General features: G+C 36.6%; 1 protein-coding gene across 19 annotated transcripts in view; it reads right to left on the bottom strand.

The window, feature by feature from the left end:
• Window positions 1-819: 819 nt before the first annotated feature.
• TJP1 (tight junction protein 1) overlaps window positions 820-12,063 on the bottom strand; it is a 174,383-nt gene continuing 163,139 nt past the window's right edge. For 7 of the 19 annotated variants that reach the window (XM_068957803.1, XM_068957799.1, XM_068957809.1 and 4 more), the window contains 6 exons: window positions 11,100-11,150; window positions 10,141-10,316; window positions 8,715-9,159; window positions 7,065-7,282; window positions 5,701-5,844; window positions 820-2,399 (listed from right to left, as the gene is read on the bottom strand). In XM_068957803.1, coding sequence (XP_068813904.1) covers window positions 2,305-2,399; window positions 5,701-5,844; window positions 7,065-7,282; window positions 8,715-9,159; window positions 10,141-10,316; window positions 11,100-11,150 — 1,129 coding nt within the window. In that variant the 3' untranslated portion in view covers window positions 820-2,304. The remainder of the gene's footprint in view (window positions 2,400-5,700; window positions 5,845-7,064; window positions 7,283-8,714; window positions 9,160-10,140; window positions 10,317-11,099; window positions 11,151-12,063) is intronic. The other 12 variants (XM_068957808.1, XM_068957801.1, XM_068957810.1 and 9 more) reach the window with 5 other exon arrangements.

Genomic DNA, 12,063 nt, shown 5'->3' with positions numbered 1-12,063 from the left:
AGTAGCAGTGAATGCATCTTCCAGGACAAATCATACCTGAGAGGCAAAACTCTAATCAGCCCATCACTGAAAGTACAGAAAGGAAACATCATGGTTACGTACTGCTTTCCAGCATTATTTACAATCCTTTCTTGAACTTACCAAATATTTTCTTACAAAATGAGATCAGCTTAGTAGCTAGTTGCTGAGCATTTCATATAATCCTGATGTGATTCTAATAGGAGTAACTTAAAGATTTTGCAGTTGGACTATATGTAACTGGACAAGCTAGAACACTACCAAAGTATCTGGCAGAGCAGGTATAATACAGAACCTAGCATCAACAGAAGTGATTCAAGGGACAAGTCTTCCACTCCTATTTACACTGAGCATTTCCAATGGATCCATTACACACTTAAACTCTACACTGGTTTGCAAGGAGATATAAGAATTATACAATTATAAATTAATAAAAATTAAAAAAAAGAAAGTCTTGCATACTGCCTTCACACATCAGAACTGTTTCAAAGCACCACATCCGCGCCATGGAATAGAGGGATAATGGCAAATATTGTGCAATTATCTGCAGGAATGCTGAGGCCATCACAGGTCTGGGATCATGGCCCGTTCCTGGAAAACGGACACCGTCTAGATCCAGACTGGAGCTCTTCATTTCAGGAACCCTGATAGGGACCGTTCTGTTTGGCTCCACAAAGAGCTCTGGAAGAACATATGGCAGAATCCAGCTAATCCGCTACCTGCTTACACAGGAACTCAAAGTTTATTTTGTCATGTTACCACATAAATGCATTTCAGAAACAATAAGGTACTGGAATCTCCTTTATTATTTTAAAAACAGTTTTATTCTGTATATTTAGAAATGTGTAATTTTAATAACTGCAAAGAAAAAAAAAAATCAGCCACACCTGAATAGCTAATAACTCATTAACAGAATGCAGTGATGTATTATCTAAACAGTAGTAGTGCCGATGTGCCATAATAAATTGTCTATTAGTAAAAAAATACATTTCAGGGCACATAGTACAGCATCCTTATCACAAATTACAGTAGGGATACTTTTCAAGAATTTAATCAAAGTAGAGAATTCCAAGTTATATTCATTAAATGCAGCACTTAAAAAGGTAACAACTTTGTGCATTTTTAAAAAGTGTCCTTGTTCATATACTGTAGAAATGCTGCTTTATTGCTGCAGATGTCAAAGTTCAAGGCTCAAAAGGTATGAGAATACAAAGATATCCTTAAGAAACTTTGTTTGTTTTTATATATATTTATATATATAAAAAGGTAAAGCTTATAAAAGTTAATTTACAAACCAAGAACAAAAGTGGTATGCACGCATTATATACAAGCGGTCTATAACATCTATAAATTTTCAAATGCATAGCAGAAAAACATACCATCATTTTCTTCTGTTTCTCTTCTGGCTGATCAAAACAAACAGCACTTGTTCTCTTGTTCTCTAAACCAAATTCACCCTTTTTTTTCTCTTTTCTTTTTTTCCCTCCTTTCCCCAGTCTCTCATGATATTTTATCTAGGTAAGCACAAAAGCCATACAAACTTAATACAGAGATCTATGAGAGCTAAGACTATTAAAAACATGAGGGTAAGGCATCCCTGCTGGTTAATAGGTCTGTAATAATGTGGTTAATTTACAAATCCACAGAGGCAACTGAACCATAGTCATCTCACATGCTCCCCCCCCAACCCCGCTCTCATGACAATGTTTCCATATACAATTAAGTAGATGTGTTTGCATTAGCCTCTCAGCAGAGGGAAAACGTCTAAACTGTGCTAGCCAGAGTTGATTGCCATTTCATTGAACATGTACACCAAAAGTCATTTAAAAAGTAGAGACCAAAACGTAGTCTTGTGCATTACAAAACACACAGTAGTAAAAAGACAGGCCAAATTCTGTGTTTTCACCAGTGGAGTATGAACTAAATTCAATTCCTCTGAATATAATCCCATTGGTACTTGCAATTTGCTAACAATGAAATACTAGCAGTGTCCTAAAAAAAAAAAAAAAAAAAAAAAAAAAAAAAAAAAAAGCCACCAACAAACCAAAGCATACAAAACCTGCAAGAACCCTACCTTGTTCCCATCATACACTCCTTGTTTGTGGCATGTACTGTGACCATGGTTCAAAGAGTGTACTTGCTAAACCACTGTTAGTTAAAGCAAGATGCTGAAACACTAAGATCCATTATCACTTATAGAACAGTTAATACTTGATAGAGTGGTTCAGTTTATATGTAAGGTCCATCTCAGTTTCACATTATTTACTCAGTCAGCTAACTTAGTATTTAGAAGTGGTCAATTAGGACTGAGACACAGTTTGCTCCAACAAGATAGTTTGGATCCCCGGGAAGAGACTTGTTCTGCCAGGTTTTGGGGTCACCTGTGGGAGGAAAACACAATGCTGGTGTTTAGTATCCGCTGTCAAACAGTACATCTTGAAACAACCAAGTTTTTGGATAGGACCTCTTAAATTCTGAATCAACCTTTTTTTCCTTTCTTTCTTTAAATCTGCAGTTGGTATTTTACTGAAAGAACAAAACCCCATTATTTGTATATAATATAGGATAGATCACAGTTATTTAAGAAACGCTGTGTCATTCCGAAGTTGTAAAACATAAATAGTTTTGCTCTGCAGCACCAACACAGTGCTTTCCACTAGAAAAACGTTAACAATACATCAGGCACTCACTAGCTCTTTTATAAATTGACAAAGGATTAGGATATTTTAAAAGCTAGTCCAGGTGGGATGCATTTGAAGTTTTAAAATAATTCTGAATACAGATGAGTCAAATCTGATGTTATGTTGTAACTAGGCACTATAACAGGTAAGCTTTGTTTTCTACTATGAAAGTTACTGTAGAGTGGATTAGAGTCATTATTTTGCATCTACACTAGTATAAGAGCTTGACAAAGTGGTTAGTTTTGGAAAAGCTTCATATTGACGTTCTAAAAGAGATCCACGCCAGCGGGCCCATGCTCCACGCTTCTACAGCAGCCTCTTATCCACTCAGGATCAAAGGTCCTACCTAACTTTCTGTTACAAGGGAAAAGCAATCAGGTGTCATCTCACCAGGCAAGAGTGACATTCCCATCTGCATACTCAACTGTCACTTACAGTTTCAATTGGAGAATTTATTCTTCATTTACCCATCACATAAAACCATCACTAAATGCTGCTGCTATGCAAAGAATATCATCCTCCTGTTATACTGTAGAAGTGAAAAATCTGCTGACATTCTTTAAAGCCTTCCAGATAAATGGCATTACATAGATTAGCCAAAGTAGATCTGGCTTAAGAAACGTGCAGCAAGGTGGAGAACCCAGTCCTCAGACTGCAAACACCCGAGACCTCCGTATTACACGAGACTGATGTAAACTCCACATAGTTTCCTTGAAGAACTCATGAAAACAAAATGAAGTACACAATGCACTGAGTGATGGCAACGTCCAATGTAGGGACAAAAAGTAGAAATGGCCTGTGTATAGTTAGAGAATGAAAGCAAGTTTACTACAGCCAGGCAAAACTAACTATTTCAGTTAAGAAGCTTAGTATTACTGGAGGATTTTCCATTTGTGTAGATGTAGGAATTGCACTCAATCAAGACTGACTAGATTGAATGCATCAGTTAGAGGGCAGAATAGGAATTTAGGAGGACTAGGTCCTCGTCTTGCATAAGAGAGCCACTACAGCAGGTATTTTCCCAACTTCTTCTCCTAAATATTCTGTGAGGATTAGATTGTAGCCAATGCAACCTCTAGCTGTTGAGGATGTCTCTCCCATAATTACACACAAATGCTTTGCGAAAATGACCATCTAATATTTGGTTCTAATATATCATAATAGGTGTGGCCATAAAAGACAACTTTTTTTTCCCAGTTGGTCTCAATACCAGAATCATTCGAGAGTTTGAAGGAGTTTAACAGTAGCAGGCTTAAGAGTGGCAGAAAGGGTGTTAGTAAGTGCAAATGAATGTCATTTTAAGGACAGAACATGGGTATATTTAGGAAAAGATGAGGCAGAGCAGAACACTGAAGACAGGGGCGGGGGGGGGGAAGGACAGAGTTCTATAAACTGTTCATATAAAGCCATCTGGAAAATCAGAGTCCCATAACCAACTAATTTAAAAAGAGAGAAAACAATTATTTATTTAAGACACAGTATGGTCTACTTACATATCATAAGACAGAATTGCCTAATTTTAAAGTTTGTCTCAAAAGAGCAATGTTATGATATACATCCCATTTCAGATTAACAGAATGTGGTGTTATATTTACAATACATAAAGTGTTATTGTTTAAATATACACGCTCTTGCTCTCTCACCCACACATGCGCCACACACACATCACTTTGGATAGGGAGAAAAGTCTCTCAGACTTCAGTTGTTATTTAGAAGATCAGAATCCTCCCCCTTCACTTCAAGTAAGTTCATGAACAGGTGTTATAGTTACAAAATAAGTGCTGTCTCATCTTTGTACATAGTTGTAATATCTTCCAGGACCCTATGGTTTTTGTGTCTGTGTTCTAACACTGTCACATATATATACATTGTTAAATAGATGCATGCAACACATGCATATAGTAGCTTATAAAAACAACAAAGTTATTGCCATTAATACCTCTAAGTTATTGAATCCCCATCAAGGGGATCGATGCTTTACTCTTTCAAAGCATCAGTGCTTTGGTGTTGACGGTGATAGATATATTAGTGAGAGAAAAATATGCATACACGGTGGCTTAAATGCTGTATACAGAAGTACATTTTTCAGTCATCATTTAGATTATATGTACACACTAACGGTATAAATTTTTCACCATAAATTTAAGGTAGCTGAATAAAACCTTTCCCAAATGTGCAAACATTGCTTTGTATATCTGTAACTTCACAGCCATTTCATGAAATTGCTTGAAACTTGCCCAGGACCTCTAACTTCATCTCATCATTGACAATTTCAGCCAACACATTTTTCCCCTGTTCCCAGAAAGCCACAGTGAGGTAAAAATGGACAGATAAATAAAACTGCAATCTAGTTGCATCTTTTACTATCAACCCAAAAGTTCTGGGCAAAAGGCGGTAGAGGAAAAATAGGCAGAAGCAAGCAAGAAGAGTCTTGTGGAAAATCCAGCTACATTAGGATAAATTGTAAGTGTTTTTACTAAACGCTATAGTTTTCTTAAATGATCCAATTGTTAGCATCAACTTGCACACACGGAAACAGTTAACAAGTGTTAAACCATGATTTATGAGCATGCAGATTGTTAAGATTTGCCAGAGTCCTACATGGTTAATCAAGCAACAGACAAACAACAGTTACGTTACAAAGGCCAATCAGAGGTACATAATCATTTCCTCTCAAGTTTTAGTGCGACTATCATTTCAAGTGTATTCAGCTGTAGCAGTCCTCAAGAAAGGAGAGAGAACAGAAAAATACGATAATATGTCACAGACTAATGATAAAGATATTACTCTATTTTTCTGCGGTCAGTCATGGTTTTAGCTATGAATTTGCACCATGAGTAAATGTAGGAAAAGACATTTGTAATGAAAGTGAAATGGGAGAGTTTGACACAAATACAATGATTGAGTTCTTTATATTACACAGCATCACCTTTAGCCAAATGAACTTAAATTATACGATAGCACCCAAAAGCCCCAAAAGGACAGAGGGAGGACAGCATACCCGACGAGGAGTCGGAGGATTTTAGAGCAAAAGACCAACCATCAGGGGTCATAGACGCACAATGTGGCAGGCGCAGCTCCACCGGCTTCAGGAATTTTAGTCCATGGGGCCCACACATTACCAAGGGGCTAAGAAGTGTTTCACCTACAGTTAACAGAAAGAAAAAAACAAGTTACCTATTCTTCTTGAAATAGGTGCAGATTATTACATACTTAGTAATACAGAGCTACATGATAACTTAATTCTACAGAACAGCGTGATCATTTTGAACTATGAACACCGGCACTCATCAAGATTGTTACTCATTGCCCCTTTTAGAGCACTCCAGTGACTTTTCAATGGTACGTGTCACATTATTCCAAAATGAAAAAGGATAAAGAATGACCACTGAACCATGTTCAGGATTTTCTTGGCGTTAAATTGTAAGCAGGTGCATCAGAAGAAACAAAACCTCAAATCTGTATCAGCCTTGTTAATGGTTCTCTTTATGCTATGACTAGTGATGCTCTGTTCTTATGCATTTAAGGCACACTGGGCTGAATCAAGCCTCCTAAACATACCTGTGTACCTCTGAGCACCTATTTGCAGCTCAGGAGCCTACACCCCCTACCCTAGCAATCAAAACGCACAGCATACAAACATGTAGGTTGGTTTGTTCGTTCTTTTTTTTATTAACGGTTTAACACTCCAAGGTCATATAAGATTATTCAGTTGAGGAGCATGTTACATTGGATTTATAAAGATTCAAAGCAATCATGGATTGCCAGTATCTGCAAACTTATGAAATTAAGCCTCTGAATTTCTTGATTTGAAGAAATTGGGAATTTGACAGGTCGTACGTCACATGCTTTATCTGGTGCTTGTACACTGAAATAGTGATGTTAAAGAAAGATGGGGAAAGAGAAAGATTCCTGTACTGTAAGACACAGTACTCATCCCTTTTATATATTCCGCCCTTCCCCTCCCTCTCTAAATCTATGGCACAAAGTATGTTCCTCTTTCTTAATAAAGTTAAAAAACAAACAAATAAAGGTGAGGTGGTTTTTAGAGAACCTGGAAAAAAAAATGTATTTTCAAGTGCGGAAATAAATTCCAGACTATCGAATACTTGATTCGAGTCAAATTAGTTTTTAATTATGCTTTGCATAATTCTTTTGGTCCTAATGTCTAGAAAATATCCCTCAAACTACAGCTTCAAAGTTTCTAAAAAAAACCTTCCATTTCGCTTGCAATTTTCAATATTGAGCTGAATAGCGTTTCCTTTGTACTACTAAATTGTGAGATGTAGAAAAAATTACATTTCCCACTAAACATAAGCGGTAGCAATACTAAATAATACAGTAAGTTACAGTGCCAGCTCTTACCTTTCTCTTTGTCCAAAGGCGGAAGTATACTATTATCTCTGCAGACTTTGAAATATATTTCTTGCTCTATTCCCTCTGGAATGGCTCCTTGTGGTATAATAATACTAACTCCAGTCTCAATGGAGCTCAGTACACCACCATTGCTGTTAAATACACCTCTTGCTGTGGCTACAACGGTGTGTCCATCTTCTTCCTCCTCATCCTCTAGTGCTGAAGGGCTGAATATAAGACAGAGATTAAAGCCTATAAGTTTTATCGGTATTTTCTTCCTGAAAAATCAGTGGCATAGTTTCACATAACTTATTTTACCAGTGCACATCCTACAGTAGGCTAGCACCTACGTAAAGAAATAAGTCAACAGTCAATTACTTCAGACAACTAAGATAAAAGGAGTTCTACCTTGAGAAGAGGACCTTCACACACAGACTCACATTACCCCCCCCCCCAAAAAAAAAAAAAACAAAGTACGCAAACTTTGAAAATTTACAGGAGCTTAAGTTCTGAAATGCTCACTTTTGGGTTTTCAGCTGCACGCTAAGACTAAACATACTGGAGATCTGAATGCTTTCTTTTTTCCTCCCAAAACTACATTATGACTTTACTATCAGAAGTAATGATTCTTATGCAAGCCACACTGAATCTTCTCTCTCAGTTTTAAAGGAAGGAGAGACTGTTCAGTTTAATAGCTGTAAGATATACATTGAAAATGAAAATCTTAAAACAGATTTTTCCAGGTTGCCACAATGCAACTAAAGAGAAATAAATTATCAAATGGCTAATTTGATTAGATTTCAGATCAGTTTCTAAAGCAGAAATCTTGAAGAAACCACTAATTTCAACATTTCTAGTAGCCTGTGACTGTACAGCATCAAAATATTCCTCATCTGCTTAGACAAAATACGACTCATCCTTGTACTATACTTCCCAGTTACTGAAAGAGCAAGCAGGATTTCAAGTCTGGTGGAAATTATGATTATTTCAAGATCACACATAATAGTAAAACACTATCTTGCAAACATTAGTAAGAATAAAAACAAATCAGCAAAGAGTCTAAGAACAGAATGCTATGTTACTGCTGACACATTGTAGTTCTGACTGCTCAAGAACATTAGACAAATGCAAGCTACTTTTAAGTTTGTCTGGTCTCACATAGTAAGAGCCACCAATATGAAATTGCTAAAGTGACCTTCTCTTTTTACAAAGACTTCTGAAACATCCCCCACGCAGATGAACTGAGAACTGTCTCTCTACGCACACACAATAAATACTATTTGGTGCAACAGCTATCGTTAGAAATTAACTCCATCTTCTAGAGACAAATAAAGACGACAAATGATTAATAACTACCAGAAGAGTTAAAATTCTAGTATGAGAAATAAGAGCCATATCACTTTTTAATAATAAAAATTGGATGCAAGATGATACAGGGACATAAGACAGCAAAGACTCACACCTTAAATATCTATCCAGATGCTCTTTGGTAGAATTTCATAATCATAGCAGCAATCTTTCAAGTATCTTGGTTTATGGGCTGGTACGAACAAAAGTTGGAAGCACAGCAAAGAAGAAATATGTGGCTTCACAGATGAATGATTTCAAAGATGTATTAATGGAAACAAAACAAACAAAAGAAAAGGTCAAGATGCTTACCTTACAGGAATGGCTTTAGGCACAGCATTAATGTTATTTGGTTGATATTTAGGCTTGTCTGCCTGTACAGTGAACGTATCCATTCCACTGTCAAACTCAGGAGGCTGTGACGAGCTGTGTGCTTTCAAAATTGGTTGAGGAGAATTGGGAGATTTTGATGGCAACTCTGGCTTATGTTGAGCTTCATTTGGCAAGAGATTATGGTTGAATTTAGGACTTTCAAACTTGCGCTCAAACGGCCTGGCAGCACTTGTGTAAGGTTTTGTTGTAAAGCGATTGTAAGAAGGAGTGACTGTTTTCTGAATCTGCTCAGTTCCATTAATGGGGCCTTTGTCAGGAAAGCTTTTCTGAGGATAAAAAGTAGACTGCACGGTGTCCTCTCTTGAGGATCTGAAAATTGCTGGTTTATTCTGAGGTGGAGGAGGGGGGTCAGACACAGAGTTAACTGCAACGCAAATAAAAATACCATAAACTGTCAATAACCATCAGAAGTTTCCAGTCCTGTACACAATGGAATGAGAATACATTTTGTCCAATTTTTCATCTACTCTCTCTCTCTCTCTATATAAGATTCCGCTCTCTTAGTTTACTTATCTTCCTTATTATGTTTCATACACTCTGGCAAAATATCTACATATTACATTTATGTTAGATACAAAAGTATGATCTTTTAATCAAGTTGTTAAACTCATTTATGCTATGCCAAAAAATAGAAAACTGATATTAAGACATCATCATGCACTTACACAGAGCTGTAAAATTCAGTTGGACAGGACATCCCTCTTAAGGTTATTAAAAATAAAGCTATTTTTCTTCTATTTTTAGAAGCCTAGGGACTATTACTCATGTCTAAAGATGAGTTTGATAGGATACAGAGATTCATCTTTAAATACTGGAAATTTTATTCTATCTTTGCTGAGGCCACTAAACATGGAATAGACAGTTATGGTGACTACGACGACAGTTACGATGAGGTTCAGAGAGGATCACCAAATCAGTTCACAGGACTCAATCTGAGCATACTAAAAAGTTGCATCCACTAGTAATCGTTCCAAATTTCAGTTAGAGAACACCACAGCTACCAGTTCACATGCTGACACATCCACGCAAGCACTCAACCAGTGAGTGCTCACCTTCCTTTTTTTTTTTTTTTTTTTTTTTAAATTGGAGTGGATGAACTATGCGGCTTGATCAAAAACTTCAAGAGTCTAAGCTGATAAATTTTTAAGAGACACCTTAACAGAAGGTGCAGTGATCCCTAGGCTCTACATTCATCCTCTTCCCTTAACATCGGTAGAAATTTTGCAGTGACACAAGGCACCTGTGCCACTTTCAAGTTATGGGAAAGGAGAAGACAGTCCAGTAAACTGCGTAAACACAAATTCAGTTACAACATACGAGACAGGTTAACTTTTAAACTGCTCACCCTCAGAAAGCGCAGGCTTGTGATGTGCTGGGAGAGATAGGACAGGACTATTAATTGACTGAGGTTGTGTATACTGTACTGAAGAAGCAGGAGGAGGAGTTGTGACTTGAGGGATTGGCTCATAACGCTTTTCACCAACAGGCCTATCCATTGATTCAGCATCAGTTGTCTTCCCCCTGTTGAAATAAAGTAAAAACAACATTTGACTGTTCAGTTTTCTCAGGGTTCCGAGTTCCTGCCTTCACCACTATTTTTTTCTTCTATGATCATTTGATTTCCATCTCTTCCTATAAACATTATAACATATTTTCTTTAAAAACCTGTCCTAAATATAAAAACATTCATTGATAAGCACAATAGATTTCAAGACAACATTGAATCTTGAAAGAGATTAGTAACACAAACTAAAGATGTCAGACAGAAGGCAGATGACATTTTAGGTGTATTTTTGTAACTACCTACAAGATCTTCATTTTTCAATTTCACTTGGGGTATTTTCAGTAAAAAAAAAAAATTCTCTAATTTAGCACATCTTCAAAATAAAAATTTAGATTGAGGGTTTGGGGGCAGAAGGAAGGAAGGTATTTAAAAGCCTAAATGGCCAAGAAATAGGAAAATGGGCTCTAGTGTAGCTTTTCTAAATACACCCAGTATTTGAACAATGCCATCTTAATTAGAAATGCAATCAGCTTAAGCTTCACTAGCTTTATGTGCATAACATAGACAATTTTAAAAGTCTCATTTTCAAAATATTTCTTGCTGATACTAGAGATGTTTCTCCAAAAGAGGTCCTTTTGGGAAATGACTGATTTCACAAATACCTGTCATTTTGGACTCAAATATATCGCACTTATTTTTAGAATTGATGAATTCGAGATTTTAAGTGCACATAACGCCTGTGATGAAAGGTAACAGTGAGAGGACACCTTAAAACATCCTCACATCAACAGCAGTCTTACCACTTGATGTTCCTTTTCAAGTAGTCATAGCTAGTGTAAGAGCCAAGTAATCTAGGTGATGGCAAAGCAAAGAGCAACAGAAGAATGAAAGAGAAAGAGTCATTCTATCTTGAGCACGATATTTCTTCAAACTTTTCATGTTAGTCCTAGCACTTCTCATACGACAAGACTGTTTGACAAAAAGACAGTAGTTTGAACAGTGAAGTGTCTGATAAGAACCTTTTCTGTACAAATATGTACAATGATCACTTACTATATTTAACATGAGATTATCAATGTATCAGGTGGTGGTCAATATCTCAAACTGACAGCTATATAAAGTGACAAAAAGATCACGCTAACTTTAAACCATTTATTAGAATCTGTATAAACAAATGGCTATTGCATATACTTAAAAGGTGAACTAAAAAATCCCAAAATCTAATAGAATCTTTTTACTCATGGTCCTATTTGTACTAATCATATTCTTCAGTCTTTTTACATACATAGAATGATGTAGTTTTTGCACTGAAAATCATGTACTGAGTGAGGGTACAGGTGTTTCTATAACGCTACCAGCTCATCCAAAAGCAGAGCCCACACCCTAAAACGTGCTTCTGATTGTGTTTAACACCTCCTAAAGGCCTATCTTCAAACAATTGTTTAGGTACACCAGGAGACAGAGGGAACCATAAGCATATCTACGACCTTCCCTTAACACCATCTTGCTTGTATACTGCAAGCAAACATGTTTTACATTAGGACAACTGTCCACCATCCATTCACTTTCTCTACACCAATGAAAACGTAAGAGGTAGCAATGAACTCCAATAACACGCTACAGTGGAATTTGTGTGCCCATGCTTTGGGTGGATGCCTAAGTCAAACATTATCGATATTCTTTTATAACTACAGTCCAAGATTTTGCTGTGAAGGAATTTTGCTATTCATTCTGATCCTTTTTACTTTTTTTGCAGAGGTTAAG

Source organism: Struthio camelus, chromosome 12 (genome assembly GCF_040807025.1).
Source record: "Struthio camelus isolate bStrCam1 chromosome 12, bStrCam1.hap1, whole genome shotgun sequence".
NCBI lineage: Eukaryota > Metazoa > Chordata > Aves > Struthioniformes > Struthionidae > Struthio > Struthio camelus.
Note: the sequence above shows the minus strand (reverse complement) of the source record. Positions and strands in the feature narration are given on the sequence as shown.